This window comes from Lathamus discolor, chromosome 5 (genome assembly GCF_037157495.1).
Source record: "Lathamus discolor isolate bLatDis1 chromosome 5, bLatDis1.hap1, whole genome shotgun sequence".
NCBI lineage: Eukaryota > Metazoa > Chordata > Aves > Psittaciformes > Psittacidae > Lathamus > Lathamus discolor.
Window position 1 is genome coordinate 110681581 of NC_088888.1, and position 15731 is coordinate 110697311.

A 15731-nucleotide genomic window follows, 5' to 3' on the forward strand; every position below is an offset into this window, starting at 1 on the left:
GAAAAAAAGCACAAGAGAAGGATGAGCAGCACCTGCTGCTGCAGAGAGCGGGCAGACACTGCTATCTAGTGGTGCCAGGAAGGGTTGTGCCAAGACAATTCTCAGGCTGAGGCTGAGCGCAGCCGCAGAAAGAGCTGCCACTGCTGTATTGGGGGACACAGGAGCACCCACTGACACTGGGGCTGCAAGGACAAGACAGAGCCAACGAGGCATCAGGCAACTTTTTTTATTTCTTATAAAATATATTTCATATTGCTGCTGTAAAAATTACATTTCACATTTTTATTTTTTAACTTTTTTTTTTCCCCTCTTTTTTCTTTTGTGGGCTTTTTTTTTTTTTTTTTTTTTTACAATAAAAATAATACTCGGAAGACAGCTAAAAAAGCTTCAACATGACAGAAAATTCACTCAACCCAGCACCGTCCCCACTTGGCCAGTGGCACGGCCACAAGGCCAAGGGTCCCCTGTGACAGTACCCTGCAGTCCCCACTGATGGCAGCAGAGACAACGTGGTGTCACCCTGCACTGAATACACTCGCTTTGCCGACTGGGGTCCAGCTCCACCCCTCCAGCCGTGTATCCCAGCAGACAAGGGGGAGCAGCCTCTAATTAGTGCCCAATTAAGAGGTTCTTATGTACATACATATACGCGCTTTGGGAGACAGCCACGGGGATGAGGGAAAACTCTCCATATGGGATTTAGGTGTTGCGGTTGGGGCTGAAGAGGAGTTCTCTTGAGAACAGCAAGACTCAAGTGTTGGGAGGGAAAGTCCAACGGTTGGGAGGTGGCTGGAAGCAAGTTAAAAAGAAAAAAGGGAATGGAAATACTAAGGGGGGGAAATATAAAAATATATATCCACTGCCGACCATCCCGGTGGAAGCCTGCTGTCACTTCTGCAAAAATACGAGAAGGTTTTTCCTGTTTTAAAGTGTAAAAATTCCAAAATACTCCCAAACCAGAAGGGGAAAAAAATGAAAACCAACTCACCCTGCACCAGTTTCTCCATTAAAAATAAACACACAACAGGAAAGCGCTGTGAGCAGTGGGGACAACACTGCTCAGCTCCGTCTGTACCGCAGCAGCCCTTTGAAAAGCAGCTGTACCTGTACCCCTGATAAAATGGCACCAAGCTTCAACTCTCCGATGCCAGGTCAGCACCGCTGCTGGGCAGGAAGTGCGGTGTGCGATGGGAGGAGGCGGTGCTGCACCCCGATGGCTTGGTTTGCCAGTTCCCAGAGTGATTGAGCTGGGACCAGTGGGACCTGAGCCATGCTTGGCCAATGTAGCTAGAGACCCAGCTCTGCCCCATCTCATTTGGGGCAGAAAGGGCATAAGGAGCAAGGAACAGAATCTCTGGTCCTGCCTGATCTCTCTGTGTTGCGGAGGCAAAGGTGGGCTGAGGAATGCACAAATCCACCTTTTTTTTTTTTTTCTGCTGCTGCTTCAAGCCCGATTTTTAAAAATATCTGAAATACGGTAACACAGCGAGGTGCTGTGTGGACTTCCCAAAGCATGAGCTTGCTTCTTGAGAGCCACCAGCATCACCAAAACCCTGCACCCCGACATCCCAATGCCCTTCCTGAAAGGCTCGGCACCCATGCCGATGGAAGTGGGAATTGCTTTTTCTGACATTTCACTCCTAACACTGCAGTCCAGCAAGGATGGGAGCCTGAACAAGCAGCGCCAAAACCACTTCTCTTCCTGGGATTTGAGCCAGAGTGTCCAGACACACCCAGGGATGGAACCCCGCAGGGTCACTCCCTGCCTGGGGAGTTTCCCTCTGGTTTTCCAGTGGCCATATTTTGCATTGGCCAGCTGGATACCAGAGAGATCAGGCTGCAGGATGAGACACTGTTTACATGTACAGGAGTAGAAATGAACAACAAAAAATACCCCAACACATCAACAAGCACTAGGAACACATATAAATGGATCTCAACCCACTTCACCTGCCCATCTGATCCCTTCAGCAGCAGGGCTCATGGTGACGCGGGAAAAATACCAGACTCTCCCAGTCACCTGATTCACTTCTATAAGGAAAGTTGGGTTGTGGCACTGTCCTTAAAACAAACCCAGGCTCAAACTGAGTGCAGGGACCGCTCTCAGCTCAATGGCTGCAGGTTAGAGACTGTGATTATCAAAAATACAGCAAAAAAGTAATACAAATCCAAACAGCTGCCAGTCCCAGCGAGGGGAGAAAACCGGTGAAGGGGAATCTTCACCCCAGCCTGACACCAAGCATGATGCCCTGCCAGTGCTACTGGTGGAGCAGAGACAGCAGCAACAGTGACAAGAAAGCACCAGCAATTTCGATTGAGTAAATACACATTTTAAAGGATGGAAGTCAGAAAACTGACTCCCCCAAGGCTCAATGGGATTTAAAACCAATATTGAAGTGTTTGGCCTTCCCAGTCCTCCCAGCTGCCTTTACTGGTGGAATCATTAATTTAAAAGAGAGTAAAAATGCTCAACCTCATTTTGAAACACACAGCAAGCACCACAACCTGGATTTGTCACGGAGCTAAAGAGACTTACAAAGCCTAAAATGTAGGTTTTGCCTTAAAAAGTCTCATAGCTTTCCTGCTTAAAGTGTTTTGGGTGTTTCCGCCCTCTCAAGAGATCTCCAAAAACAACAGTCAGTGGAACTGACTGGAAGCATGTGTAGGCTCAAACCACAGGTGTGATGTGACCCAAGCGAAGATCACATGCATGTGGGGAAAGAACCCTCCAACCCCTGTCCCGAGAAAGCTCCCACCTGGCTTGCAGCAATCCAATGGCATTTTCTTTCTTAAAGCTAGAATCATTACAGACCCCTTCCCTTAAAGGGTACAAAAAATTTGCACTTTTATAGGTAGTAAAAGAACACAGGAAGCTGCCTCGACACCTCACCCCAGCCATGCTGTGGCAGTTTGGGAAATTTTAGGGCTGATCTGGGAAATGCAGGAAGGTCTTTGGTCCCCAAATCACCTACAATCTCCCATGAACCCTGAGGAACCAGCTTCCTTCCCTCCCAGCCCCAGCTTTTACTGTACAAAGGGAGATATTCTCCAGGTTTAAAAAAAAAAAAAGAAAAATGTTGGAAAATGTTTTTTAAAAACAGAGCAAACCAGCAGATGTACAATATACACGAGGAGGAATTTACAGGCAGCTCTGGAGGCGTCTTCTGGGGTTGCAAGAGATACCTCCAAGGTCCCTGGTTGCAGCAGTGAGGGACTTCAGTGCTCCCAGGTAGGAGCAGGGGAGGGATGCGGCACCATGGTGCTGCACTCAGTCCAGGAAGCGCTGGCAGGCTTTTTTCCACCGGCAGGCCGTGCACCACTGGTCCCGGTGCTCGATGCCATAAACCTTACGGCACTTTTTGGCTTCACCGCGAACTTTCCTGCAAAAGGGGGAAAACAAGAAATAACATTTATCAACTTGTTGTAGATACTTTCATGTATTGAAGGGGTAAGGCTCTGGAACAGCAGCTGAGCATCACTCCAGTACACCTCAGCAGAGCTGCAGAGTACCCCTTTGCTGATGGGCTCCACCTCTGCTCCCCTCTGGCCAGAGGGACCCTCACCTGGTGCCGATAGACACCCTAGGCGGCGAGGCGACAATCAGGTGGGACTTGAGCATCGGCGTTGGTGGCTGCGGTTCACTGAAGCTGAGCGACCGGCTCCGCACCTGCGGGAAATCGGGTGTTAGAGGGCATGCAGAATGATGCAGTCCCCCTGCTGTGCAGACCGAGTGCTGCAACAGGACAATGGGAGATGCTTTAAGTGGGGAGCAATAAAGTAAAGACAAGGTCTCCCTTCATCTCCTAGCCCAACCTTGCCCCCCAAAAGGATGAAAGGGAAACACATGCAGGACTCACCGGTGACAGGGACGGGAGGGTTGAGGTGGCAGTGGCCCAGCTGATGCTGGTGAAGATGTGAGGGGACACTGGAATTTGGATCGAGGGCAATGCCTGTGGGGGAAAAGAGGGATCAGCATTTGCCTCAGGGCACCCCCTTCCTGTGTGTGGCCCACAGGCATTCATGTTCCTGCAAAGACCAGCCTAGAGCACCCACAAACTGCAAGCCCTGGGGCAGGATGGAAATCCCCATGCAAGCCCTCCTCCAGTGCTAGATCCTGCTAACACAGGCAACATTGCATCCTTTCCCTGGGACAGTATCACACCAGCAGCTTATGGACTCTATATACCTTGTCCCTGCACTAGCTGGCAGCCCCAGAATAGCGTTCTGCTCTCAAGAAGCCCCTGCAATGAGGACCACTGGCCCAGGGTGCCCACAAGGCCACCACTCCAGATGCCCAGATTTCCTATGCCTCCAAGCTTGTGCCCTCTGTAACAAGTGTGCAGCAGAGATGTGCAGGATCCGGCACGGCTGCATTCCAGCCCTGGTTATCTGCTGGCAGAAGGGCGTGTTGCATACCAGAACGGGGTAACTGCAGGGGAGCAGAGGCCAGCAGCTTCACCCTGGCCTAGGAGCTGTGGCAGAAGCACATAAACCACTCAACCAGGCATTAATGAAGCTGGTTGCTCAAGGGCTGAAGGGCAGGCAGGCTCCAGATGCTGTTACACTGGCACCAAAGCCCCTCCAATGTGGAAGTGGCAATGTGGGAGTGGCAATGAAACGTCCCTGCTGCAGCGGGGACTTGCAGCAAAACCAGGATCATGACCTGCCCTTTGCCAAGATTTCAGGAGATGACCCATCCCTAGGAGATGCCACCAGCTCACCTGGTAGGCGTGATCCGCCTGGATGTGCCAGAAGGAGCTGGGGGCAGACTGGCTTAGGGCACTGCTGGCCAGGGTGGGCTCCAGCACTGGTTGCTCCACCAGCAGCGCCTCTGGCTTCGCCAGGGCTTGCTGGATGATGATGGGGGCAGATGTGGATATGGGGCTGGTGGTGGCAGCCACATCTGGTGCTGGCTCTTCCTTCACCTGCACTTCAGTGTAGTAGAAATCCTCCTCTTGCTTCCGCTGGTCAGAGTCTGCACTGTCCCTACCGGGAAGAAAGGGAAGCATCAGTGAAAAGGCAGCCCTGTTTCCATTAAGGTGAGCAGCCCCTGACTTCCTGGAGGGAGAGTGATCTTGCCTTCCCAGCCAAAGCAGCTCCACCTTCAGACTCCAGAACAACAAATCAGCTGTGATCAGCAACAGCCAGTGCCTCTGCAGCAGCACCTCACACTTCCAAGGAAGATCAATACCTTTTTCTGGGCCTTAAAAAAAACTGGCATATTGACCAGGCACCACTGAAAACCCCGTTCATTCCTGATCGAGCTCACTTAGCACAGCTGCAGATGAAGCCCTGCAGCTGACCCAGCATGAAACAGCCCTGAAGTCCTTTTGATTATTTTCCCAGCATGTTTATCCAGCCGGCACTGGATGGCAGTCCAGTGCTGCCCACTGCATTGCAGCCCTTCTATCCTGGCCTTTCCCAGAGTGTTCATATTTGCAAGGTGAGAGAGAAAAAAAACCACACTGGAGAATATAGACAAAAGCATGAGAAAACTGAGGTTGTGGTGCAAAGTGTCACAGGCCTACAGTAGGGGAGCACAGCAAAGTGATCCCCACACCCTCACCACCTCGTATTTTGGGGGAATTCAGAGATCAGGACAAACCAAAGCAAAATGCCAAAGAGGCAGCCGCCACCATGCTAGCACATGGGTGCCCATGCCAGACACAATGGCCACAGGAGGCACAGCTTTCTGGCTGGCATCCCCTGCAAAACCCAGTGGTGCTGGTGCCTGTCTGCATCTGCCCAGGGTTCACAAGTGACCTGAACTCTCCTACTAAAAAAATGCACACCCAAGCTGGGTAGTCCCAAAGCCCAAATGGGGCTCCCACACCTCCCCGAGAGCCCTGGGCTACCTAAAGGTGGGGACACATACAACAGTGGCTCTTGTAACATGGATGAGAACTGCCAAACTCAGCGCACAGAGGCCACTACCTCTGACACGGGGGATATTTGCTGCAGGAATTACAAATTACACAGCAGCAGGACCTGTGGTCAGCGAGGGATTAAGAAGATCTTCACCTTACCCGAGATGCTGGGTCTTGACGTGCCGCTTGATGCCGACGATGGAGCGCAGGACCTTGCCACAGCTCGGCCAGAGGCACTTGTACATCACCTTCACAGAGTTCTGGTGGAGAGATAGCCTATGTCACTCCCTACCCAGTAGCAGCATCCTCTCTACGGGATGCTGGCTCAGCTAGAGCTGCCCCACTGGTGCTGGGACCCCCCGCCACAGCAGCAGTACCTTTCTCTTGCGTGGAGCAGGTTCATCAAGGAGAAAGGGGTCAGAGTCGGTCTCAAAGCCATCATCCACCTGGGGAGAGCTCAGGCCCTCGCTGGAGTACTTGGGGCTGCCAGCGGGGTGGGGGGGTGAAGGGGTAGAGATGTCGCTGCCCCCACTCCAGTGCCCACTGGTGGTGCTGCTGCCGCTATCCGAGACATCACCACTCTCCTTCCATGGATCACACACTGCCCGTGAGGCTGCAAGGAGAGGACACACGTGCCACCATCAGCTCAGGGCCAAACAACAGCCCCCCAGGGCAGAGACCAGCCCTGAACCTGGATCACGCACAACAGCAGTTTGCCTAAAATGATTTATTTTGTTAAAAGCTGGCAAGGTGAAGCCTTTGCACTTTTTCTCAGTGCCAGCTTCCAGTTATTAATCGTTTATCCCTTGCTTCCCCTCCCCGTGCTCCCTGGCATCAGTGCAATCCTGCGGGCACAGCCAGCACACAGCAAGCAGCCAGCACCAGGGCATGCACATTTCCCACGGCTCCAAGAAGCTATTTTTATCCCGCCGGCTGCTTTTGACCCCTCGGGAATGAAACTGCCTCTAAAAAAAGGAGTGCCCGGGCGGTGCTCCCTGGCGTGGGACTCCTGCACGGGGCACCCAGGTCCCCTGGGACGGCTGTGGAGAGCAGGGTTACCCACACCATGCTGCAGAGGCATTACAGCTTACTCGGCCCCAACTGGTGATGACACCTGTGCGTTCTGCCATGACCCCGGTGCTGCTCCCCAGCCACCTCCAGCCCAGCACCACCACAGTGCTGGCAACTCTTCAACAGGAATAAAGAATGAATGCAGCCAGCAAGAACCACAGCATTGAGATCCAAATGGCTCAGCATGTTTCTCCCCATCTCCTTTTCTTTCAGATGTTTTTTCTTTTATATATATGTATATTTTTAAAAGCATACTCACGGGGGATGCCGCTCTCGCCAGCGGGAGGGCTCTGCACCACGGGGCTGCAGGAGAGGCTTGTCAGCACCATGGCTGCCACCATCTCATCCATTTCCACAGCAGCATCAGCTTTCCTGCACCAAAAGGGGAGAGATGTGACATGTGCCAAGGAAAATGCAGAGAAACAGCCCAGGTATGACCCACTGGGCACCCAAAGGGCACCAACCTGCAGCAGCAGCACAGGGTCACTCCCACCGCCTCCCTCCATAGACTGACTCATTTTAAAGTCACTGGGAAGGATGTTTTCTTCCCATTTGGAGGAAAAAAAAATTAAAATCCCCTTAATCCTAAATTTAACCATGCTCTGGATAATCCCATGCTAGGAAGGCAGATATATCCTCAGCATCACCACTCGCTCTGTTGGCATAAAACCAAGCGTGAGCACTGCCAGAGCTGCCCAGAGCCCCTCTCCCACCTGAGTGAAATCCCACTAGCCAAAGGCACGAACCTCTTGGGCACATCGATGTTGCTGGACACAGATCTCTGCAGTGCATCAGCAGGGGTGGGACCACCAGCTGCAGGCAGGGCAGGGGGCTGGAGCATGGCTGGCCCCGTGTCCTGTACCCTCCAGCGCGCCTGCAAGCCCTGCTCTGGCAGCAGCACCTTCATCTTGTCACTCAGAGGGTTGTGCTGCTCCACAAGGCCAGCGCACTCCTGCCCACTGTAGGTGATGAGGACCTGAAAATGACATGAGAGGCGGTTTGCTGGTGCCACCTGTTGCCCTGCTGCTGCTGGAGGATGTCCTGCCACAGCACAAGCAAGCCTTTGCCTGCTGCAGAATTCCCCCTCTTCCTCCTCCAGCAGAAGGGGCCACGGAAGGCTTCAGGATGAAGCCAGAGACTGTCATGAAGAGCTTGGACTTCAGACTGCTCTCACAGGAAACCAGAAGCCTGGCCAGGGTTCATTGCAACCCCACCACCACCAGAGGTGCTCTTCCCAGACACAATCTCCCTGACTGGCCATCCCAAATTGAGGGATTTCCTGAGCCAGTATCAACCACCCCTGAGTGTCGTGACCCTGGGTGGACTTTTCTCCAATGAATTTGTCTGCTTTGGCTTTGTTCTCACGCCATCCTACTGCAAGGAGTCCCACAATTACTACACACCCTGGCAACGTACGTAGATTAAAAGGCATAGGGGGCCAGGGGAACAGAGGTTTCCTGGCTGAAGTGATCCTGAATGCATGCCTTGGCTCCTCCAGTCTCAACTACTCAGGCAGCGGAAGGACATGCGCAAACTTCACCTCATGCCCTTCTTCAGAGTCCCGAACTCCTCCTGATGGGCAGTTTTCCACCACTACCACCCATGAACCTATTTCTGTTAGTGGAAATGTATCTGGTTGAAAGACACTACATGTGTCTCTGGCTATTTATAGGAATATCTCTTTATGGAAGTGCCATGGGTGTTGTACCAAGCAGCCAACATGGGATGGACACACACCCCCATACCCTGACTGGGGAGGAGCACGTGAGACCATCTCAGGTGGGACCTCCAGCAGAAGCACCATGGTGGAAAAAGCTGCCTGCGGTGAGAGCAAGATTACGGTGATCAGTGCAAGGATCAAGACACAGAAGACCCTGACCTTGCTTTCTGAAAACGAGCAAGACTTCTCCATGAACCACACACAGCACAAGCAGCCAACATCCCTTTCAGCTTTACAACCACCAGCACAGGTACCCCATTACTATTTTTATGCCATTCACAGCAGCAAAGCAAGCAAACAAAAACCTCCACAGTGGAGCACATAGGAGAGAACAACTCTCACTGTCCTGTGGTTAATGAACATGGGGCAGGAGGAGCCAGAAAACCAAACAGGGACCTTATTTACAATCCACTTCATGAGCTCTGCCCACAAAATGTTTTACAGTTTTGCAAGGTAGCAGCTTGCAGTTTGCAAGAAACAGGCTCTATGTCAGCAGCTCACAGCTCTCCTTGAAAACTGTTGCTTGGCCAGCGATTAGCAAGAACTGCTCTGGAGGGATCAAAAATGAGTGCTGCTTCCTGTCCTAGGCAGCATCCTGGCCAAGGCACAGCCCTCAGGAGGAGCCCATGGCACAACCAGTGTTGGGATCTAGGAGGACTACATGTTCTTTCTGGGTAAGCCATTGCACCTCAGTCTTACCTAAGCTTCTTCACCACACATCCCATACCATCAGCCCTCAACCCTGCAGCAGAAGAGGGCTCCTTGTCGCTTCCCTTCAGATGTAAACATGGGTTATGGGGAGATAGAACACGCTCATAGAAGATAAATCCCCTGGGAGTCACTGAATGTACAGAAACAATCTCCCTTTGCCTCAGACATTTGGAGAATGCTGGAGGGAAGCATCAGGTCTTCTCACTCTTCTCTGGAGACCCACTGTTGCCTAGGATTGGAGACATCTCCAGGAAGAGATGAGTTTGGCCCATACCAGCTCAAGCAGAGATCCACCAGGCATGTCCAGGGACATGAGCACTAAGACCAACACCTATTAATGACTCTCAGTAATGGCAGATCCCCAACGCACTCTGCATCTGGAGAGCCCCAGGAATTCACACATCCCACCAGCCAAGGACACCAAGAGCCTCTGTACGTACTTGCTGTCCAGCACAGAGCTGCTGGCAGCTGGGGCTGGGAAGCCTGGGTGTCTGGCTGCTCTCCTCCGCTAACAGTGTACAGGATCCATCCTCTTGAGGTACTGCATAGGCAGATGCCCGGCCAAGGTCAGTCTGCAAGCCAGGGATCTGGGTGGCCACCAGAACCCCATCGGCCAAGGCACCAGGGGTGGAGACACGGGTGCCTAGCAGGGAGCGCTTCCCCAGACGCCTGGACAGCACACTCGCCATGTTGGACACCCTGCAGAAGAGAAAGACATGGGGATGTTACCTATAGTGCAGGACCATGAAGCTCAACCAGTGTCTTCCCACCACCACCACCCTAGGAGCCGAGAAAGCAGCTCTCTGCTGCTCCAGCATTTCCATGTGCCAAGACCCCTCGGGGACACAGGGACAGCAGCATGCCTGAACATCCCACCCCACACCCTCAGCTCTTGTCTTTATGGTCATTCCTAAATATCTCTGGAGAACAAAAAAAAAAAAAAAAAGGAACGAACCAGCTCCAAGGAAACCCCATGGACACAGTCAGGACAGCCTCTTGAGCCAACACTGGCACACACTCCAGAGGCCACCGCAGCTATTCCCTTCCATCACACTAAAACCCACTGTCGGTGCCCTTCAACCTTGACCTCTAGACTTGGGCCTGTGCCCAGCGCAATCCTGCATCTCCCCTGCCCATGCCCCAGAAGGGGACAAAAGCCCTCCAGCAGCAAAAGGCAGTGCCCTTTCTCAGATGGCATCCCCATTTCCCCCTTTTCTGGAGCTCTTGTGCTTTTGAAAAAGGTTTCTCCACACTTGGAGCTCATGCCCAGCCCTCCCAGGGTCAATCTGGCAACAAAACAGGAGCATCCTCCTGCCCTGCTTTGTTAGAAAAGGAACAATTTGGAGCATTTTCATCCTAAACTGTCTCTCTGTAAGTCTGTAAACTATTTTTCCTCCCCTTTTTCCCCTGACATAGATTTTTCTCCTCTTAGTGTATCTCTGCAAGCAACCCTATACAGAGCCTGTCTTATTTCTTTGTGTCTGTAGATTTTACTGCTGTTTTAGAAGAAAAAAGGGTTTACGGGTTTCCCCAAAAGCAAGGGACACCCAGGCCTGGGGACAGTTTCATCCCGCCCTGACAAATCCAATGGCCCCAGCAGCACACACTGTCCTCCTCTGTCCCATCCTCCTCCCAGTGTCTCCTCCATTGCAACACCAAGGAGCACAGGAAGCGAGGGTGCACACAGCAGCAAGGCTAAAGGGGACGGTGCCTGGGGACTGGGAGGAGGGAGAGGAGGCAAGAGGCTTGGTGCAGCCCTGCATCTTGGGGTGAACCATAAAAGCCACATGCTTTTGTACCACAACAAATCCACCACTTCTGTCACCCTCCCTGGGTTTGTGAATGAGCGTCACCCAACCCACCAGGGGCTGAGGGTGTCTGTTGCGTGTCTTGTTTGGAGAGTAACCTGGGACACTGGGAGTCCAAGCCTGAGGAGCTGCTACTTGTGCAAGAAGAAGGATTAACCCTAAACTGCCAGGCACTTGTGCCCAGACCCTCTCCTCCTTGCACAGGGTCACTGTCACGAAGCAACAGCATTTTAACGGCAGATGCCACATTATTTTGTGTTTACACGGTGGGGTTTTCTGGTTTACGCAGCACTGTCTTGCAGGCTGTCTCGGATGAGAAAAGTTTCCTGACAACAGAAGGGGAGCTCATTGCTCCTCTTCATCTCCAGCCATCCCAGGAAGGGTTACTTACTCCAAACCATGTCCCACTTCAAGGGACACCCAGGATTTTACAAGCAGTTGTATGAATAACTGTATGTTATTCAGCTCAGCTCTCTTTGTCCTCCCCCAAAATCCCACTGTCCCCAAGTTGAAAATTAACAGCTATTTAGGAGCCAAAAGAACAGAGCAGGGAAAGAGGGATAGGGTGTGAAAAGGATGGAGGTGTGCCGTGGAGAGAACCTCGTGCCAGGGCTGCCAGCCCACAGCGCAGAGGGACTTCACCGCTGCCATATTCCCACCAGAACAGGATCTGAGGCTGCAGCAGCCAGCCAAGCAGGGCTGCTCCCTGGGCTTCCCTCTCATCTCTCCCTGCCTGAGAATACACCATATTTTGCAGCACATGGGCATCACTGGGGGATGTTCCTGGGACCACTCTGTCTGATAAGGTCTTTTTTGTTTTCCCACAGTACATGTCTTGTGATGAACATGGGTGACCTGGCCAAGCAGCTCTGCTCTCAGATCTACATGCCCATACAAGACTTTCCAATCCAAAAGGAGACGAAAAGGGCTGACAGGGTGACATGACAGTTTGTCTCAAATCCCAGAGTGAAGCTGCAGCAAAGCCCCTCCATGGTCATTAACCACCAGCACACATTTTCTCCCACATCACCTTAAACCCTCGCTCTCAGATATCCTAGGCACTGGGAACTGCCCCTCTGAGGGCTCAGAGCATCAATGCAGCAACATCGGTGCCACCACTGCATGGAAGACAGCACCGAATCTCTGCTGCCTCCCCAACAGTCAGTGCACACCAGTTTGAACGCAGCACTTGGCCAATGGCCAGATATGGGGAGGGCAACGCCAAAGGTGGGAAGCTGCTTCTCATTTCCTTCGTGGTTTTATTTTGCCTTCCCTTTCCTTCCTCCCCCAGTCCAAGGGGGAGAGCGGGAAGGAGGAGAGAGGCGCGCTTGCAAGGAGGGGGGAAGAAAACCCTCCCAAAAGCCACCTATGAGCCACATCTGCTTCCAGCAGACCTTTGAATGCCGGACCCCATTTCGACACACAGCCCATGGCTGAGAGTGACACACTAACGCAAAAAATCCTCTTCCCTCTCTACCCATGCCCCAAAACACAAAGAAAGAAGAGCAAGAACTGGGAGGGCATCAGCGATGCAGGCGGAGTCGGGAGGCCACGCTGCTGTGGCCACCGCAAACCCTCCCAGCTGTTAGCAATCACGCGCCACAGGGGTCAGAGCCGGCACAGATCCCAGATTATTTCTTGCTTCAATGCCGGGAGTATATTTTGGACGGCATTTTTCCAGCTCTTGCCGGGGGAAAACGTCAGCCCTTGTGCCTACTGGTGTTGCTGCCACCAGCACAGCAAAGCCTTGGCGGAGGTTTTGGGAAAGCGAGTGCCTTATTTGGCAAATGAGGAATGTTTCATTTAGCAAGCGGGAAGGTCAGGGGGCCATGACAAAGTGGGGAGGATGCCCTGGCATTCACCCCGCTTGCTGTTTGTCCAGAGTTTGCTGGGAGAAATGCAATTCATGCACCCACAGTGCTGCACAAACCAGGACCACCAGCACAAATCCCCTCTCCAAAGAATGTACAGTTACAGCACACCCCATTTTTTTTTTTTTTTTTTTAGGAACAAGTGCTAGCAGGTTCCCTCAAATCCAGCCTAACTTCTGCCGCAGACCACAACGCCACAGATCAGCAACCTGTACCACAAAGTCCACCCTGTAAGAGATCCCAAAAGCTGCAATAACCAATAATAAACCCCAGGTTTTCATCTTCTCTTGCAGCCTGTGGTTTCCAAAAAGCCACTTCTCATCCCAAAACGTCCCAAAGCCCTTTATAAACCACACTCCGGCCCCACGCCTGTTGGCACTTGTGACAAGATATCCACATGGAGCAGTCTGTAAAGCTTGGGCCTTTATTAAAAATAATAAGTAACAGGATCTACTGACCCCGAGACAGAGCCAAACCCACCCGCGACCTAACCCTCACAGACACTAATACAAAACAGGCGCTTTCCCAGAGTTTCCTCCTAATCCCGCCTCAGTGCTCACGGCTTGGGTTACGCCCGCGGACGTGTCACCGCGGGCTGCACCGTATCCCCGCCGGCAGCACCAGGAAGGGCTGCCCGACCCTAACCCACGCCGGGGGATTCCAGAGGAAAACGCTTTCGGAGAACGCCCTCCTGCCTAAAAATGGTTTTTATGGTGCAGGCAGGAACGCCGGTGCACGCAGAGCGACTTCCCCAGGCACTGGCGGGACGGTGTGTGCCGGCAGCGAGGGCAGCCAGGAAGGAAAGGGCGGGAGTTTGCAGCTTTCTGGGAGCTGTGCCGGCGGAGTGTGACTTGAAACCATCGCTTGGGGACCGAGACGAGCGTGCAGAAGACAGGGCATGCATGGCATGTGTGCGTGCCTGCGTGTACAGGGCCCGCGGCCGTGCGGGCTGGCAGGGCACGTGGGGAAGATGGCAAGGCCAGAGGCAGGGGAGGAGGAGGCGTATGCCCGGGCCTGCCGCGGAGGGCGGCACCGGGCAGGGCACGTGTGCGCGGGGAGGGCTGCGGCGGGCGGGGGGCACGCAGGGGGAAGAGCTGGGGGGGGGCATACCGGGCAGGCAGGGGGGCGGGGCATGCACCGGGCCGGTTAGGGGGGAGGGGTACAAACACCGGGCAGGGTGGGCATGCACCGGGCCGCCCCCGGACAGGGGAAGGCATGCACGGGACAAGGCTCGGCGGGCTGGCCGCACCGGCGGACAGCAGAGACCCGGCACGGAGAGGGGGTGGCAGAGCCGGCTGCACCCCCCCGAAGGGGAACTGGGGGAGTGGGCCCGGCGCGGCTCGGCGCTTACCTCCGGCGCGGCTCCCGCCCTCCTCCCCCGCCGCAGCTTGTTTTGAAATCCCTGTCCCCGCCGCAGCCGGCTCACGTACGCGGCGGCCCCGGCCTGGAGCCCCGCCGGGCGGGGCGGGGAGGAGCCGGGGCCGGGGGAGGCGCGGCCGGGCCCGGCCAGGCGGGAACCCCCGCTCCCGCGCGCGGGTTTTTGTTATTATTATTATTTGGCCTTTTTTCGCCTTTTTTTTTCCCCCGGCAATATCGGGAGGGGTCCAAGGAGGGGGAGGGAAGGAGGGTGTCCAGCCGAGCAGGGGATACCCAGTACCGCCACGCCGCTACTCACAGCGTCCGGGGAGCCCCGCTCCGCGCCTCGCCGCCGGCCGGGTTAAAGCTCCCGGGGCCGGGCTGTTGTAAACAACCTCCCCACATGCTCAGCCCCTTCCTGCGCATTGGCTCCGCGGCTCCCTTTAAATGCACGCCCCCGCCACCCAGCCCCAGCCCGGCCCGGGGGATGCCGGCATTGCCTGCTCGCCCGCCGCAGGGGGAAGGCGGGCGCCGGTGGGCGCATCCCCTGTCCCCTCCCGGCTTCCCTCCGGGCCGGCTCTCGGCGGGCAGGTGGAGGCCCCACTGCCCCCCGGGCTCCGCCGTTTACAGCAGCTCTGCGGCGGGGGCTCGCGGTTTGCATTTAACGGGACCTACGGCTAATGTCTCTTAATTAGGAAGGGACGTTACCATGACCCCGACTCCAGTCCCCGGCACTGCGTGACCGCAGACTAAACCTCGAAGGGTTTTCTTCTGTCGGGACAGCTTCACCGATCTCACCAAGTCTGTTTAGCAGTAAGGGAGAATTAAATTAATACCGTCAGTGCTCCTTTTGAGGTTTGTTTCGGGTGCTGAATGCCCCTCCGCTCCTCTAAAGCCTCGACTTCTGCGTTCCCCATGACAAAAATTCTTTTGCTGCTTGTTCATTTATAGCGCATTATAAAATTAATGGACAAAGGCAGCGGCCAACACACTTTTGGGCTTTACTTGGGAGCCCTGTCCCCCCGCCAAATACCAACTTGTACCTCCTGGGATAAAAAGCACTTTCCTGTGTCCAAGGGCTGCTCACAACCAGCCTGTTCACCTTTAAAACCTCGGTACAGGCAAGGCAATTTGTTTCAGTGTGTGTCAGCCAGCAGAGACAAATGCTGGGCCTATTGCCAGCTTCAAAAAGAAGTGTATTTTTACCACCAACTAATATTCAGAATGCAGCTGGGTTTTTACTACAGTTGTCCAAGGTAAATTGTTGGGACAGGATGGGGTTATCATCCACTCGTTTCAAAACTGAAATCTGTCTTGTCTGTATAAG

At 53.9% G+C, this 15731-nt stretch overlaps 1 protein-coding gene across 3 annotated transcripts; it reads right to left on the reverse strand.

The window, feature by feature from the left end:
• Positions 1–212: 212 nt before the first annotated feature.
• On the reverse strand, positions 213–15202 carry ZNF395 (zinc finger protein 395). Of its 3 annotated transcripts, none has more exons than XM_065681923.1 (10): positions 15113–15202; positions 9810–10068; positions 7685–7914; positions 7198–7310; positions 6245–6480; positions 6027–6127; positions 4722–4986; positions 3858–3950; positions 3564–3667; positions 213–3380 (listed from the first exon to the last, which is right to left on the reverse strand). In XM_065681923.1, exons 2-10 carry the CDS (start codon positions 10056–10058, stop codon positions 3269–3271), a joined length of 1503 nt encoding a protein of 500 aa, XP_065537995.1. In that variant the 5' UTR covers positions 10059–10068; positions 15113–15202; the 3' UTR covers positions 213–3268. The 3 variants fall into 3 exon arrangements, with proteins under 3 accessions (XP_065537995.1, XP_065537992.1, XP_065537994.1); XM_065681920.1 differs by lacking the exon at positions 15113–15202 and adding an exon at positions 14724–14845; XM_065681922.1 differs by lacking the exon at positions 15113–15202 and adding an exon at positions 14400–14536.
• Between the last annotated feature and the right edge of the window lie 529 nt (positions 15203–15731).